This window comes from Pristiophorus japonicus, chromosome 8, assembly GCF_044704955.1.
Source record: "Pristiophorus japonicus isolate sPriJap1 chromosome 8, sPriJap1.hap1, whole genome shotgun sequence".
Classification (NCBI taxonomy): Eukaryota; Metazoa; Chordata; class Chondrichthyes; family Pristiophoridae; genus Pristiophorus; species Pristiophorus japonicus.
The window spans coordinates 141,624,557-141,642,627 of record NC_091984.1 but is presented as its reverse complement, the minus strand read 5'-3'; the positions used below and the strand labels follow the sequence as shown (position 1 = coordinate 141,642,627).

Below are 18,071 nucleotides of genomic sequence, written 5' to 3'. Positions count from 1 at the left end.
TCATGTGATGAAATGTCCACGCATCGAAGTAGAGTTGGGTACCCTAGTGGGAGGTGGAAGTAAAGTGCGGCCCAGACTTCATTTCGTGCAGCCTCTGGTCCGGTTGCTCGCGATGTATCTCCACTCTGTACACATTAAAGCCCGTGGGATTCTGGTCGCGGGTCGTCATGCTCTCTTCTTTTTCACAGAAAGGCGGCCTGCGATGGTGAAGACACGGCCCCGGGATACCACTTCCGGTCGGAAGCAGCCGGCCCCAGTCATGTCCCCGGAGCCCGGGGAGCAATGTGGTCCGGCACGGCCTCCTGAGCCAGGGATTGGGCCGGACCACTGCGGAGAGAGGCCCACCCATCGCCCGGCCGACGGGCCTTCCGGGGGCCACCGGGTGCCAGCGTGAGTCTCAGCTCCCCTCAATCTCTGCAGCTTCATGTATTATTTTAAAAACAATGTATTTATTCAATCAAGGGATGTGGGTGTCGCTGGCAAGGCCAGTATAATGTATTTGCTTCATGGGTTCTTTGCTTAAGAATTAACACATTGCTATTAAGAACTAGTTGGTTTATTAGCAAAAGGTTTAACAATCACACTGCATATTACTAATTCATCCACCAGGCTCACAATCACCTGCCTCATCGTAGATCCCCCGAACCCAACTGGCTGGGGTTTTATTGAGACTTGTGACCGTCACAGCCAAAGCCGGCATTTATTGCACACCCGTAATTGCCCTCGAGAAGGTGGTGAGCCCCCTTCTTGAATCGCTGCAGTCCGTGTGATGAAGGTACTCCCACAGTCAAACGAGTGGCTCGCACGGCCATTTCAGAGGGCTGTTAAGAGTCAACCACATTGCTGTGGATCTGGAGTCACATACAGGCCAACTGGGTAAGAATGGTAGATTTCCTTCCCTAAATGGACATTAGTGAACCAGATGTTTTTTTTACCACAATCTAGTAGTTTCATGGTCACCATTACTGATACTAGTTTTTAAATTAAATTTACTGAATTTAAATTACCCCTAGCTGCCGTGGTGGGATTTGAACTCACGATCTCCAGATTATTAGTCTAGGCTCCTGGATTACTAGTCTTGCAACATAACCACTACACTACCCTATGTGACCAAATTGGTCACTTCTCCCTACATGTGTAGGCCTCAGGCTCGATCCTTGGTGGACTTTGAGGCAGCCGAACCTGGCCCGAAAATATTGGTCCTGGGTTAGCCGGAAGGAGGGGCTGAAGGGAATAGACATAAATCAGCTACCGTTCATGATCACTGTCCAGTGGCCCCACCTGGGCTGGAGTGGACTCAGCTAGAATGCTCTTTCGCGGGGTCCCAGGGCTCCCAAATCTAAGTTGTATATGTGGCCAGATCTAGGTTAGATGTCAGGAGGTGGTTCTTTTCCCAGAGAATGGTGGACCTCTGGAACAGGCTTTAGACAGCTGACACTCATTGTCTGGTCTGACAGGTAACGGTGAGACACAAGGCTGAGTTACTGTAGGGAGCCATTGCCTATGGAAAACACAGCTCCATGAAAGTGACCACCTTCAGGATACTAGGTCAGCTGTGGCTCAGTGGGTCGCACTCTTGTCTTAGGGTCAGAAGATTGTGGGTTCAAGCCCCACTCCAGGGACTTGAGCACATTGTCAAGCTGACACTCCAGTGCAGCATTCCCTGTACTATCAGAGCCTTTCGGATGAGTAATTAAACTCCACCTGCTCGGGTGGATGTAAATGATCCCATGGTACTATTTGAAGAAGAGCAGGGGAGATCCCCCAGAGTCCTGGACAATATCTATCCCTCAACCAACATCACTAAAGATGATTATCTGGTCATATATCTCATTGTTCTTTGTGGAATTTTGCAAATTGGCTGCTGTGTTTCCTTACATTACAACAGTGACAAAACATCTAATGTACTTTTGGCTGCAAAGCACTTTGGGACGTTCTGAGGTCGTGAAAGTCTTTCTTTTTTCAATATAGGACACCAAGACAGCCTCCCGTGAGGTACTTCAGTTATGTGGGGGGACTAGAGAAGCTGGGATTGTTCTCCTTAGAGCAGAGAAGGTTAAGGAGAGATTTAATAGAGTTGTTCAAAATGATGAAGGGGTTTGATAGAGTAAATAGGGAGACACTGTTTCCACTGGCGGGAGGGTCGATAATCAGAGAACACAAATTTAAAGTAATTGCCAAGAAAAACAGGGAGGCGATGAGGAGAATTCTTCCACGTAGCGAGTTGTTATGATCTGGAATGGAAAGGGTGGTGGAAGCAGATTCAGTAATAACTTTCAAAAGGGAACAGGCTATATACTTGAAAAGGAAACATTTGCCGGCCTATGGGGAAAGAGCAGGGGAGTGGGACTAATTGGGTAGATTTTTCAGAGTTGTCACAGACACAATAGGCTGAATGGCCTCCCTCTGTGCTGCAGGCACACTCTTTTGTCCTTGTGCAAGATTTTGGTCAGGCCTCAGTTAGAATAATCTGTCCACTTTTGGCCTCCTCACATGCTGGGTGATAATGAAGCTTTGGAAAGGGTGCAGAGGAGGGCCACTAGATTCACTCCCAGTATGAAGCATCTTAGATTGGCTAAAAGAGCTGAGACTCTACACTTTAGAAATACATAGACTTGGAGAAGATCTGACTGAGCTTTATACAATAATGAAGGGGATAGATTGTGTTTGAGTGGTCAGTTTGTTCCCATTAAGTAGGTCAGGTAGGACCAAGGGTCATACATTTAAGTTGTGTAAGGCCAGATCTAGGTTAGATGTCAGGAGGTGGTTCTTTTCCCAGAGAATAGTAGACCTCTGGAACAAGCTGCCCTCTTGAGTGGTGGATGCAGACTTGCTGAATTCTTTCAAGTGAGAGCTGGACCTGTTTCAGGCTGGGGCAGTGATCACCTCGTACTAAAGGTTTGTCCTATGCTATAAATCAGGGTCAATGTGATCTCTTGGACTCATTTTGAGTGGAGGGGGTGGGGAGCGGGTAGGGGTGGTTGGAGAGGAATTTAGCTGATGTTTTCCACCAAATTGGCCTGGATTTTTATCCAGTTTTTCACCTCTTCCAGGAGAATACACAATACATGGTTTTGGGTGGGGTGGAGAGTATATATTATGATCGTGTGGTGAAGGAACTCCCACAGTGCTGTTAGAGAGGGAGTTCCAGAATTTTAAACCAGCAACGATGAAGGAATGGTGATATATTTCCAAGTCAGGATGGTGTGTGACTTGGAGGTGATGGTGCTCCCATGCACCTGCTGCCCTTGTCCTTCTAGGTGGTAGAAGTCGTGGGTTTTGGAGGTGCTGTCGAAGAAGCCTTGGCAAGTTGCTGCAGTGCATCCTGTAGATGGTACACACTGCAGCCAAGATGTGCCAATAGTGGAGGGAGTGAATGTTTAAGATGGTGGATGGAATGCCAATCAAGAGGACAGATTTGGCCTGGATGGTGTCGAGCTTCTTGAGCATTGTTAGAGTTGTACTCATCCAGGCAAGTGGAGAGTATTCCATCACACTCCTGACTTGTGCCTTGTACATGGTAGAAAGTGTTGTCAGCTGTGACTCAGTGGGTAGCACATTCGCCTCTGAGTCAGAAGGTTGTGGGTTCAAGTCCCACTCCAGGCATTTCAGCACAAAAATCTAGGCAAACACTGAGGGAGCACTGCACTGTTGGAGGTGCCATCTTTCGGATGAGTTGTTAAACCGAGGCCCCATCTGCTCTCTCAAGTGGACGTGAAAAATCCCAGGCACTATTTCGAAGAAGAGCAAGGACATTATCCCCAGTGTCCTGGCCAATATTTATCCCTTAATCAACATAACAAAAAAACAGATTATCTGCTCATTATCACATTGCTGTTTGTGGGAGCTTGGTGTGCGTAGGATGGCTGCTGTGTTTCCCACATTACAACAGTGACTACACTCCAAAAGTACTTCATTGGCTGTAAAGCACTTTGAGATGTCTGGTGGTCATGAAAGGCGCTATATAAATGCAAGTGCTTTTTATTCTGTTAGAAAGGAATTGAAATGTTAGGAGGTGAGTCACTCACCACAGAATACCCAGCCTCTGACCTGTTCTTGTTGCCACAGTATTTATGTGGTTGGCCTGGTAAAGTTTCTGGTCAATGGTGACTTCCAGGATGTTGATGGTGGAGGTTTTGGCAATGGTAGTGCTGTTGAACGACAATGGCAGGTGGTTAGACTCTCTCCCACCAGCCATGTCTCCGCAAGATCCTGCAAATCCCCTGGGAGGACAGACGCACAAACATTAACGTCCTCATCCAGGCCAACATCCCCAGCATTGAAGCACTGACCACACTTGATCAGCTCTGCTGGGCAGGTCGCATAGTTCGCATGCCAGATACGAGACTCCCAAAGCAAAAGCTCTACAAATGAGCCAAAGGTGGGCAGAGGAAACGTTACAAGGACACCCTCAAATCCTCCCTGATAAAGTGCGACATCTCCACTGACACCTGGGAGTCCCTGGCCAAAGACCGCTCTAAGTGGAGGAAGTGCATCCGGGAGGGCACTGAACTCCTTGAGTATCGTCGGCGAGAGCATGCAGAAATCAAGAGCAGGCAGCAGAAGGAGCGTGTGGCAAACCAGTCCCACCCACCCTTTCCCTCAACGACTATCTGTCCCACCTGTGACAGAAACTGTGGTTCTCTTATTGGACTGTTCAGCCACCGAAGAACTCATGCTAGAGTGGAAGCAAGTCTTCCTGTAGATACTGGATTCTTTTCCCTTCAATCTGTTTCAGCGAATTCACTGACACACGAACACTTTTAGTCTTAGCAACATAAGACCTTTATTCTGCAGATTCTCCCGGCCGGGACCTGTTAAGATAAAGGGGAACACACTCAAGTCGAGTTTGTCCATCTCTGTCCTGACAAGCTACGTAACAGTACAAAAGCTCAACACTTATACATTGTTACAGCAGAACACATTTGAGTGACACTTAGTTTATACAATCATTGGTCGATTTCCCCCATAGCATACCCAATTGCAGGCTAACAACTCTTTGACATAGGGCGGGCTCCAAGGATGTGTTTATTGTTTCGATTTCCCTATTTCATGGCTGGATATAGCAGCCCCTCGTCTGACTCATGTCTGACTTTTGCTTTTTCGCGTAACTCGTGTTTGACCACAACTCTGAGTAATCCTTTGTTTGTGTCGACAGGGCAAATATCGCAGCCGGACAATTTCTCTTGGCCATTTTCCCATGATCCCTTACTAACACATTCGCAAACCTTCTATCTACATTCTCATTCCCCCCTTTTATCATTCTATGATAACCCTGGTGATTATTCCAGGAGTATCGCATTCAGCCGTTCGCATTCTTGTTTCTCATACTCTTCTTGATTCTCGAGTAAATAGGATCCCCATGATCCTCCGAGTAACCAATCTAACCAACCATCTCCTTTGTTTGGGCCCTGCCTAAACTCATCCAGCTGCTTTTTTATGCCATCAATGGCCTGGGTGATATTGTATGATTCATCCTTGACATGTGTTGTACATTTGACCCCTATAATGGTGCACACTCCTCCTTGTTGGGCCAGCTGATAATCTACGGCATAGCGGGTTTGCTGCGTATACAATCTTAGTTCAGACAGCTCTCGGTTAATGGCATCCAGTACCTTAGATGTGCTATTGCCCAAAATGGTCAATCCCAAATAAGGTAGTTCCTATTTTTGGCACTAATTACCCCTGCTGATCCACCTACAGACAGGGCCCCAAGGAACCCATAGCCGAGTGATGATCCTAGCGTGATAGGATCCTCCCAATCGGCACAGAATTCCTTGCTGATGGCCCGTGTTACTATCCTTCTCCGGGTATGCCCCCTTTTGGGGCATGGGACAGTGAGTGGTCCTATAGTTCCTACTGCAAAGAGGACCGGGAGGGTCGGTGTTGCTGTCTTGAAGGTGCCATTGAGGAGGAACACGAATCCTTCCTTAGCTCTATAACACTTTACGTCGGTGTTGCTAACACTCGTGAACTGCTTATACCACCAATTGCTAGGTTCCCTTGAATTTGAGCCTGATCCTAACAATTAGTAAGCATCAAAAGGGTATGCTTCTGAGCTGACATGAGTTCCGTTACACTGACCGCAGATAACTTGCCTTCCTGCGGTCACATTCAGGCATCTATGCTCGTTACAGGTACAGGTAAACTGGCCCTTACACACTCGACAGTGCTGATGGGCACACTGCGTCTGCACACAGGTGGCGTTCCCGGGGACCAGGGCATATACACAACCCCACCCTTGTCCTGAGAAGCAAAGCGGGTAGCTTGCAATGTCCGAGCATACCGCTCCGTTCTTTCCCTGGGATCCCCTGCACTCAGGATTCATGGAGTCTATTAATTCCACACATCTTCCCGGTATACCCCTTCTATATTCACCCGTTTGTCCCTCACAGGGTGCGTCCGAGGTATCCGCCATATATAAATCGCTGGGAGTCCACCCAGGGGTGGCCACGAACAGGGCCTCTACTGATTGGGCTAGTGGGTAACACACAGTTCGATTGCCATGCAATCGGGTATGTAGCCCTTCTAGTTCTGCTAGGATAGCACAAGATAGCACAATTATACCTGCTAGCTTACACATGTTTAAATAATTTTAGACGATACTATACATTAGTTAACAATAAGATAAGGACAAATCAAAAACAGCTAAGTCTGTTTGTTCCTTTCTTTTCCCGTGTTCTTGGCGTTTTTCTTCCTGCCCCAAGGATGTGGTTTATTCAGCTATGGTAGAGAGGAAGTCTGGAACAGAAACAAGGGTTAGGACGGCTGATAACATAGGCTTATGTAGTAGCCAGTTTACAGTGGTGCAGGTGAACCCAGGCACTTCTCCCTTCAACCTTAGCTGCAGTGGGGTTAGTGAGTAACACCTGAAAAGGCCCCTCCCATCGTGGCTCTAGTCCCTTTCGAATCCATTTCTTAATCAGGACATACTTCCCTGGTGCCACGAGGGACGATTCGGGTAAAACTGGGAGGTCGAGGTGAGCCTCTCGAACCTGGTTGTGAACTAGTCGCAGAGCCTGAGTCAGAGAAAGAACATAGGTGGTCATCAGTCGAGCTGGGATACCATATCTAGGAACAATTTCCCTCATTAACACCTTAACAACAGTTTGAGCCTTATTATCCAGGGTAGGGTAGGCTTCAATCCATCTGCTAAACACATCTATTATTACTAACACATATTTGTAACACTGAACTTTTTGCAACTCAATGTAGTCCAACTGTAAGGTCTCAAAGGGGTCTTCTGGTAGGGGCGTCTTACCCCAATCACAGGGGACTCCCTTCCCTGGATTATGCTGTTGGCAAACAAGGCAGCGACTACTGATGTTCTGGGCTAGCATCTGGAGTCTAGGGTGCCACCAAGTGGCCAAAAGCGTGTCACTTGTCCTTGCTCCACAATGAGTAGCAAAATGCATACATTCAATAACCCATAGAGCCAACTCGTCAGACATGCAAGTCTGTTCCGCGTGAGTGGTCCAGAGTTTAGAAACATTGTCATAAGTACATCCATAATCTTTCCACAACAGTTTATCTTTTTCAGGAGCGTCCTCCTGTGCTTTAATAACATCTTGGATGGTTGGCATTGGTTTTTCCGAGGCAAACTTATCCTTGGCAGGATTTTTAGTTTGACTCATCATTCTAGGCACCACCATATTTTGTCTGCGAGAGGCCTGTTTAGCCTCTCTGTCAGCACGGCGGTTTCCTATATCGACCGGAGAGTTTCCGGTAGTGTGGGCAGTGCACTTGACAATAGCAATACGTTTAGGGAGCATGAGGGCTTGCAACAAATCTAATACTAGTTGCCTATGAGATATCTCATTCCCCTGTGAGGTTAGGAATCCCCTGTTTTTCCATAACTGTCCGAAATCATGGGCTACCCTAAAGGCATACCTAGAGTCGGTATAGATATTGACTTTGAGGTCTTTGGCCAAGATACAGGCTCGGGTGAGGGCGAATAGTTCAGCTTGTTGGGCAGAATAGGCAGTTTCAAAGGCGGCAGATTCCAAGACCTGATTCTCCTGGTTTACTATGGCGTATCCTAAGATTCGTGCACCTTCTGGATTAATAGAAGAACTTCCGTCAACATACATAATACAGTCTGGGTCTTCCATTGGTACGTCAACTAAATCTTCCCTGACCGACGAGGCCTCCTGAATTAAAGACAAACAATCATGACTGGGTTCTTCCTCATCTTGGGGTGGCTCAGTAAGAAAACAGGCCGGATTAATGGCCGTACAGTGCCGAAAGGTCAGCTTAGGATTATTCAGTAGGTAGATCTCATATCTGCTTTGCCTGACCATGGTAAGGTGTTGAGTCTGCAGTTGGCCCAGGAGGGCAGCTACGGAGTGAAGGTGTACACAACAATATCCTGCTGGAGGGTAATGTTGGCAGCGGATTGAAGGCTATTGTAGATAGTGGTTAATATTTGGGTACATACAGGGTGCCCCAAGACAACGGGGTCTATTTTGGAAGAGTAGTAGGCAACAGGCCTATGCTTATCCCCGTGTTTCTGAGTTAACACAGCAGTGGCACAGTCTTTCAAGATTGTACAATACAGTTGAAAGGGCCGGTCATCGAGGGGCCGGCCCAAAGCCGGAGCTTGCAGCAGGGCTGTCTTTAGTTCCTTAAAGACTTGGACGTCTGCAGTTTTTATTTCAAAGCTGCCTTCCTTATTTGTATACGGGGTGAGGTGCTTAGTCATCAGGGCAACATTAGGGATCCAGGATCTGCAGTAATTGATCATCCCCAACCACTGTCGCATTTGTTTAACCGTGCTAGGGACTGGAAACCGGCAAATCGGTTCGTCATCCAGGGAGGTTCTCTGTACAATCAAGTTACGTAATTGGGGGACGGTTGGCCAAAGGGGTTGTTCTGGGAGAAGTTAGTGTAAGATCCCCATCCTTTCCCCCCTTGCCCCCCTCCTCTTCCTCTTTCGTGCCGACGGGAAGGACACTCTCTACTCCAATGTCCTTCTTGCCCACAATTAAAGCATCCATCTCGTCTTTCCCAGCCTCGACCTCTTCCCATACCAGGCCGGGGACAGTAGGGCGGTCCGTAATTAGCAGGGCCCTGGGCCATTTGGGTGTTGGGTATATCCGTATCCTTGGTTATCCACCCATCCCTTTACACAGTACTGTGGTTCCATCTGGTATCCCCTCGGGTCGGACCAGGGTCCTCTCTGTGGGGGTTCTTCCTTTCTAGTCACATATTCGGTTTTGACCCGGGTCAGGGGTGCGCCTCCTCCTTCCCCTCCTTTCTTCTCCTGCCAATAATATTTTACCGCTCTTTCCATTTGGGCTCTACTGTTATCTGTCCAATTCATATTATTTGTCCGGATAGCGTGAGCAATCGAATAGGGCAGGCACTGAAGTAGGATAGCGCAGAATTGAGGTGAATTGTCCCCTGCCCTGAAGGCATTATCTCCTGATTGACCTCCGTATATTTCAATAAATCTTTCCATGAATTCGTCGGCAGTTTCTTCTCGTTTGGGTTTAGTCTCTAATACTGCTGCCATACTGATGGGCTTCTGAAGGTTCTTGCTGAGAGCATTAAAGATAGCGTTTAGGTGATCCTGGGCATTATTAAGGTCAGCAGTCACTAATGCACCATGGGTGGCTCGCCTCAAATTTTCTAAGAACCGGACGTGTTCAGTCGGGCTCAGGGTCTGCTGCACTAAGAACCACAAGTTTCTTGATTCCGCATTATAAACTCCAATGGTGAGTTGGAGGCGATCGATAAATTTGACAGGTTCTCTCTTTCGATCTGGTATGGTAGCCAGGATAGCCATAATCTCATTCGGTTTCCATGGCATATATACTTCTATGGTGGGGTGATCCGCAACCTGCTCTGGATTGGGATTTGGCATGGGTCGAACTGGGAACTGCCTAGTTCCTACCCTAGTTTTCTGGACAGAAGTATTTCCTGAGGCCGTTTCTCTATCTGAAGAGCACTCCGAGCCTGTAGAACTAATGCTGGAGCTTCAGCTATGACGAGTGAATCGTCGCCAATGGCCCCGAGGTTCAGACTGAGAGCGGGGCTGATGAGAGCGCCCGCATCGCCTCTCTGGACTAGGGGTCTGAACGATCAGGTTACGTCCTTTAGTCTTAGATCTGGTCCTACCGGCCGCAGGGTCAGTGAACTGAGGACTTGAGTCACTACCTGAAGAGGAAGAGTCCGTCTGGGTTTGTCGGTTCATTAGTGTGGGGCTACGGTTATCATCACCTCCTACCGCCGGAGTGTCGGGTGGAGGTCGGCGGGAAGGGGACTGTGGTGAGGGGCCCGGGGCTGCGGGAGGCGCTGTTGGGGTTGGGCGCCGAGTCAGTGACCATTCATCATCAGCCTCGGTCAACGCAAAACCAACCATTCGACCACGTGGTCTATCGGTACCCTTCTCAGAGGTCCCAGGGGAACTCTTAGTACGTTTCTCGTGCGCGCACTCTCTCTTTAGGACGTCTACAGTTTTAACATGTCCTCCTTCTGTCAAGGACAGCCCTAGTTTAGTGGCGTTCTCCTGCCAGCTTGACAGAAGGGACTCATCTTTCAGCTTTTGACAGTACTGTCTCCATTTGGCTATTAAATTTTGTTTTTACTCAACAAACCTATCCTTTGTGCATTTCCTGGCTCCGTAACTTATCATCCGACTATACGTAATTCAATAAGGTTCACACTCTTAAACTTCCCACATACAGGACAACACTACGAAGGGTTAAAAAAACTTTCACTGTTTGAAAAAGTGGGTGGAGCTAAAGCAAACCACAACTCCCCGGCTTCCCCAACACAAGCTTTCTCATCCACAGTAAAAATCATACAAGCATTTAAAACAGACGTTCACAAGATTTTTGGATCCATGACCTTTCAGGGAATTCGTAGTTTTATCTAAATTACCCATCCTTGTGTCGCCGCACGTTGGATCGGGGTCCTAATTAATCCGAATCGTCCCCCACGCTGCCCCGTGGTGATCTCAGTTTAGCTTACCCAGAGCCGAGGTGGAGCAAGTGATATACAAGATCGACACCGCACCTGGCGTAAGTACAATTTAAAATTTACGTAGTCCTGCAGCTTAATTTTACGTAATTCCCTAATCTCCGCGTTTCCCTACGCGGTTCGCGCGATTCTCTATTTACTTGGGCCTCGAACCCACACAGCCTGTTCGTGACGCCGCACGACAATTCTTACTTAATCTTTCTAGGTTCCCGATTTAAATTTACTTGGGCCTCGAACCCACACAGCCTGTTCGTGACGCCGCACGACAATTTCCTAAGTTTAGAAAGTGTTCGCCAGATTGACCTGGATCTCGTTCAGACACCACCTGAGAACCAGCGAGTGGCTAAACTTTCCTCAGACTTTTGAAACTGGAGCAGTATTGAAATTATACTTACTCCAGTGGCCATTTTCCTCTCGTCTCGTCCAAGGCTAGTCTAGCTCTTAATTCGCAAGTTTTCGGCAGTCGTCCGTTGAGATCCCACTTCTGACACCAAATGTAGATACTGGATTCTTTTCCCTTCAATCTGTTTCAGCGAATTCACTGACACACGAACACTTTTAGTCTTAGCAACATAAGACCTTTATTCTGTAGATTCTCCCAGCCGGGACCTGTTAAGATAAAGGGGAACGCACTCGAGTCGAGTTTGTCCACCTCTGTCCTGACAAGCTACGTAACAGTACAAAAGCTCAACACTTATACATTGTTACAGCAGTTCACATTTGAGTGACACTTAGTTTATACAATCATTGGTCGATTAACCCCATAGCATACCCAATTGCAGGCTAACAACTCTTTGACATAGGGCGGGCTCCAAGGATGTGTTTATTGTTTCGATTTCCCTATTTCATGGCTGGATATAGCAGCCCCTCGTCTGACTCATGTCTGACTTTTGCTTTTTCGCGTAACTCGTGTTTGACCACAACTCTGAGTAATCCTTTGTTTGTGTCGACAGGGCAAATATCGCAGCTGGACAATTTCTCTTGGCCATTTTCCCATGATCCCTTACTAACACATTTGCAAACCTTCTATCTACATTCTCATTCCTCGATCCTGAGGAACTGCCTATGATGATGATGATGATAGTCATTGCCTGACACTTGTCTGGCATGAATGTTACTTGCAACTTATCAGCCCAAGCCTGGATATTGTCCAGGTCTTGCTGCATGTGGGCATGGACTGCTTCATCATCTGAGGAGTTGCGAATGGAATTGAACACTGTGCAGTTATCACCGAATATCCTCACCTCTGAGATACAAAACCTGTTGTTCCCCTCACTCTCTCTGTTAATTAACGGGTGTGGTAGAGCAGTGGTTAAGTTGCTGGACTAATAACCCAGATAAACAGTTGGTCACATCCCACCATGGCAGTTTGAGAATTTGAATTCAGCTTTAAAAATAACTGGAAATAAAAAGGCTTAGATCGGCCCTCTTGTGGCAGTGTATTTACATTGCACTGATGTGTGAACCTGGGCTCAGTGGTAGCACTCTCCTGCATGAGACCTGCACAATGGGAATATTCCTTGACCCCGCCACATTCGCATCCCTCCGCTTGAGCTGATAAAGTATAGTCCCTTCCACCATCAGCGTAGAAAGTGACCAACTCCGTCATGGGGGGAGTGAACCACTTGGAAATGATGCTGCCTGAGGTTGTGTGTGAACGCTTGTATCAGATTCCTCTGTCTTCTGTTATAGTGGAAGGGCTAAACCACTTATTGTTATTTAAATGGGTTAATGCCTCCATTACACTAGCAGAGCGCAGTTTGATGTGAGCATGTTCTGATGTTCTGATGGTAATATCACAGCAACTTCGATCTCGGGAACACTCTATATCGCCACTCTATATCAGATTTGTTTTAAAGATTTCATTTTCTGGGTTGAAGAGCCCAGCATTTATTGTCCATCTCTGTATGCCCCTGAGAAGGTGGTGGGACTTCTTCGAGAAACCGCCAGTTGCAGTTTGATACAACTGAGTACCTTGCTAGGCCGCTTCAGAGGGCAGTTAAGAGTCAACCACGTTGCGGTGGGACTGAAAGAAACAAAGACTTGTATTTCTAGAGCACCTTTCACGACTACCGGACGTCCCAAAGCGCTTTGCAGCCAGTGAAATACTATTTCAAGTACAGTCACTGTTGTAATGCAGGAAACACAGCAGCCACTTTGTGCACAGCAAGCTCCCACAAACAGCAATGTGATAATGACCAGATAATCTGTTTTTTAGTGATGTTGATTGAGGGATACATAATGGCCGGGACACTGGGGGAAAACTCCCGTGTTCTTCTTCAAAATATTGCCATGTGATGATTTACATCCACCTAAGAGGGCAGACCTTGGTTTGACATCTCATCCGAAAGATGGCATCTCCTACAGTGCGGCCCTCCCTCAGTACTGCACTGAGAGTGTTGTTCTGGATTTTGGTGCCCATGTCTCTGGAGTGGGACTTGAACCTACAACATTCTGACTCTGAGTCTGAGGCAAGTGTGCTACCTACTGAGCCACAGCTAACACTGAAGTCACATATAGACCCAGACCGGGTAAGGATGGCAGGTTTCCTTCCTCTAAAGGACATTATTGAACCAGTTAAGTTGTTATGACAATCCAACTGCTTCACAGTCACATTACGAACACCAGCTTTTTATTTTCAGATTTTTTTTTAACAGAATTCAGTTTTTCAAATGGCCAGGGTGAGATTTGAACTCACATTCTCTGGATTATTAGTAACACAATCGCTACACCATCGTACAGTAAAATGAAAAACTTGTATTTATATCATGTCTTTCAAGATCTCAAGACTTCTCAAATTGCTTCGCAACCAATTAATTACGTTTGAAGTGTAGTCACTGTTGTAATGTAGGAAACGTGGCTGCCATCACGCACAGCAAGCTCCCACAAACAGCAATGAGAAAATGACCTGATAGTACATTTTAGTGATGTTGTTTGAGGGATGAACAAACTGCCTGCTCTTCTTCGAAATAGTATCTCGAGATTTTTTACACTCTCCTGAGAGCACAGATGGGACCTCGGTTTAACGTCTCATCCGAAGGACAACACCTCCGACAGTGCAGCGCTCCCTCAGTACTGCCCCTCCGACAGTGCGGCGCCCCCTCAGTACTGCCCCTCCGACAGTGCGGCGCCCCTCAGTACTGCCCCTCCGACAGTGCGGCGCCCCCTCAGTACTACTCCTCCGACAGTGCAGCGCTCCCTCAGTACTGCCCCTCCGACAGTGCGGCGCCCCCTCAGTACTGCTCCTCCGACAGTGCAGCGCTCCCTCAGTACTGCCCCTCCGACAGTGCGGCGCCCCCTCAGTACTGCCCTCCGACAGTGCAGCGCCCCCTCAGTACTGCCCCTCCGACAGTGCGGCGCCCCCTCAGTACTGCCCTCCGACAGTGCGGCGCCCCCTCAGTACTGCCCTCCGACAGTGCGGCGCCCCCTCAGTACTGCCCTCCGACAGTGCGGCGCCCCCTCAGTACTGCCCTCCGACAGTGCGGCGCCCCCTCAGTACTGCCCTCCGACAGTGTGGCGCTCCCTCAGTACTGCCCTCCGACAGTGCGGCGCCCCCTCAGTACTGCGCCTCCGACAGTGCGGCGCCCCTCAGTACTGCCCCTCCGACAGTGCGGCGCCCCCTCAGTACTGCCCTCCGACAGTGTGGCGCTCCCTCAGTACTGCCCTCCGACAGTGCGGCGCCCCCTCAGTACTGCCCCTCCGACAGTGCGGCGCCCCTCAGTACTGCCCCTCCGACAGTGCGGCGCCCCTCAGTACTGCCCCTCCGACAGTGCAGCGCCCCTCAGTACTGCTCCTCCGACAGTGCGGCGCCCCCTCAGTACTGCCCCTCCGACAGTGCGGCGCCCCTCAGTACTGCTCCTCCGACAGTGTGGCGCCCCCTCAGTACTGCCCCTCCGACAGTGCGGCGCTCCCTCAGCACTGCCCTCCGACAGTGAGGCGCCCCTCAGTACTGCCCTCCGACAGTGCGGCGCCCCCTCAGTACTGCCCTCCGACAGTGCGGCGCCCCCTCAGTACTGCCCTCCGACAGTGCGGCGTCCCCTCAGTACTGCCCTCCGATAGTGCGGCGCCCCTCAGTACTGCCCCTCCGACAGTGCGGCGCCCCCTCATACTGCCCCTCCTATGTGCTCAAGTTTCTGGAGTGGGACCTGAACACACGTTGTTCTGGTTCATATAGGGAAACCGTGAGGGCAATGCCTGTATATTTCTGTGCAACAGAGCTGAATGGATTGAAACTCGTGGACTATGGACCTGTGGTGTTCCGATGTGACTGTCCAGCGTTTGGGCAATCATAAAATCGGCCACAACACAGGCCAACTTAATTCGGTTTATTATTGTTAAAGAGGTAAATGAAAATATAAATCATCAAATGCTGTAAATATGTGACACTCCGACCCACACTCCCCGTGTAACTCCTCCCCCCACCTCCCCCACCCCGACCCACACTCCCCATGTAACCGCCCCCCCCCCCCCCACGACCAACACTCCCTGTGTGACCCACACTCCCCGTGTAACCCCTTCCCCCCCCCAGACCTACACTCCCCATGTGACCCACACTCCCTGTGTAAGCCCCCCCCCCCACGACCAACACTCCCTGTGTTACCCATGCTCCCAGTGTAACCCCTTCCCCCCCGACCTACACTCCGCATGTAACCCCCCCCCCCTCCCCACAACCCTCCGACCAACACTCCCTGTGTAACCCACACTCCCCATGTAACCACCCCACGACCCACACTCCCCGTGTAACCCCCCCCCGCCCCCCTGACCCACATTCCCATGTAACACACCCTCCCGCTCGGAGCACAGGACTGCGGAATGGGCCCTCCTAGTCTGTGATATGAAGTAGTGACGAGCTATGTGTGAGCGCAGTGTTAATGACATTCTACCTTCTTGTCCAACCCCTCTGACAGCAGCTCTGCAGCTCAGCAGATGACAGGCCGCCATCTCAAGTCCAGATCTTCCCTGAAGGCCTTCTTCGCTACGATTGGACACAGCACGGTCAGTAAGCTGAGCCGGCTTCGATCGTCCAGTTTGGAGCAGATTAACCGCCGATCCACAGAGGACACGCCTGGGGAACGGCAGTATGAGGAGACCCAGGGGCCCCTGAGGAAGGCTCCTTCGTTACAATCACTACGGCTGGTGCGTAGCCTCAACCACTGGGGTTCACTCCGAGAGAGATGGAATGAAAAGCTATGTTAAACTTATATCGAACCTTGGTTACTCCACACTTGGAGTACTGTGAAGAGTTCAGCTGAAATTGCCCCTTTAATGGGGCAGAGAAGGCCTGTCCGTCCAGGGGCAGCAGAGGGTGCGACACGTCCGGAATTGTCCCCTGGCCGGGGACGGTGGAAACAAATGTTCTGGTCCGTTGTTGGACAGGCGCCGACCCTTAACGCCCGGTGGCGAGCCCTTTTCCACGCCTCGAGGGAAATTGCCCCGTAGGAGCGCAGCCGCCGCCGGTCATTGCCAGTGGCTGGGCGGCGCATACTCCCTTAAAGGGAAGGGCGCACTGCCGCGGCCACCATTTTGCTTTGTTTGTTGGCCGACTGCAGAGTCGACTCGACAATGGCAGCCGCTGGTTGGGCCGGGCCACCAACAGGCAGCCTGGCAGCCCCCTCTTGGATGCTGGGCCGCTGACCCGGCGGAAGCCCCTCCCTGGTGGACCAGTGGGTGCCAAGTAGGCCTCGCAGCGTCCCTCCCCTTTAACTGAAAGGGAGGGATGTTGTCGCGTCAGCGGTGCTGATGACACCGCCCACCTTCCGCACCGCTCCCGACTCTTCCGCCCCTCTGCCACCCCCAACATCGCCCCATTCATTTTTGCAGTCAAAAATGCCCAATTTCCCCCTATTCGCCGCCCCGTCTGTACTGGGGGTAATTCGCCATTTAATTCGAATGAACCGCCCCAAACGGGTCGGAGGACAATTTCGGCCCCCAGGTCTCCATATTATGGAAAGGATATAGAGACACTGGAGAAGATGCCAAAAAGATTCACACGGGTAATACCAGAACTGAGGGGGTTCAACTTTTTAGGAAAGATTGAACAGTCTGGGGCTCTTTTCTCGAGAAAAGAGAAGGCTGAGGGGTGACCTGATCGAGCTCTTTAAGGTTATGAAGGGGTTAGATAGGGGAGACGTAGAGAGGATGTTTTCAATTGTTGGAGAGACCAGAACTAGGGGCCATAAATATAAGATAGGAACATTAGGAACAGGAGGTCATTCAGCCCCTTGAGACTGTTCCACTATCACTTAGATAATAAATGATTTGTATCTTAACTCCATCTATCTACCCTAGATAATCAGTAATAAATCCAATGAGGAATACAGGAAAAGTGTGGGTTGGAAAATGTGCAAATGGTATGTTGGCCTTTATTACAAGAGGATTTGAGTATAAGAGTAAAGATGTCTTACTGCAATTATATAGGGCCCTGATGAGACCGCACCTGGAGTATTGTGTATAGTTATGGGTTCCTACCTAAGGAAGGATATACTTGCCACTGAGGGAGTGCAACGAAGGTTCGCCAGACTGATTCCTGGGATGGGGGGATTGTCCTATGAGGAGAGATTGAGTAGACTAGGCCTATATTCTCTGAAGTTTAGAAGAATGAGAGGTGATCTCATCTCATTGAACATGGAGCATGTTTCCTCTGGCTGGGGAGTCTAGAACCAAGGGCCACAGTCTCAGAATAAGGGGTCAGCCATTTAGGACTGAGATGAGGAGAAACCTCTTCACTCAAAGGGTGGTGAATCTCTGGAATTCTCTACCCCAGAGGGCTGTGGAGGCTCAGTCTTTGAGTATATTCAAGACAGAGATCAATTAATCTTTGTATATTAAAGGAATCAAGATATATGGGGGCAGTGCAGGAAAGTGGAGTTGAGATAGATCAGCCATGATATTAAATGGCAGACAAGGGCCGAATGGCCTACTCCTGCTCCTAATTCTTATGTTCTTATGTTAATGTGGAACTCGCTTCCACATGGAGTGGTTGAGATGAATAGAATAGATGCATTTAAGAGAAAACTAGATAAGTACATGAGGGAGAAAGATATGCTGTTAGGGTGAGATGAGAGGTGGGAGGAGGCTCATGTGAAGCA

The 18,071-nt window shown here is 49.3% G+C and overlaps 1 protein-coding gene across 1 annotated transcript in view; it reads left to right on the top strand.

Annotated features, from left to right (window-relative positions):
• kiaa1614 (KIAA1614 ortholog) overlaps window positions 1-18,071 on the top strand; it is a 71,718-nt gene that overhangs the window by 27,980 nt on the left and 25,667 nt on the right. Inside the window, exons 5-6 of the mRNA XM_070888269.1 lie at window positions 189-390; window positions 15,891-16,119. Of these exons, the coding sequence (XP_070744370.1) occupies window positions 189-390; window positions 15,891-16,119 (431 nt within the window). The remainder of the gene's footprint in view (window positions 1-188; window positions 391-15,890; window positions 16,120-18,071) is intronic.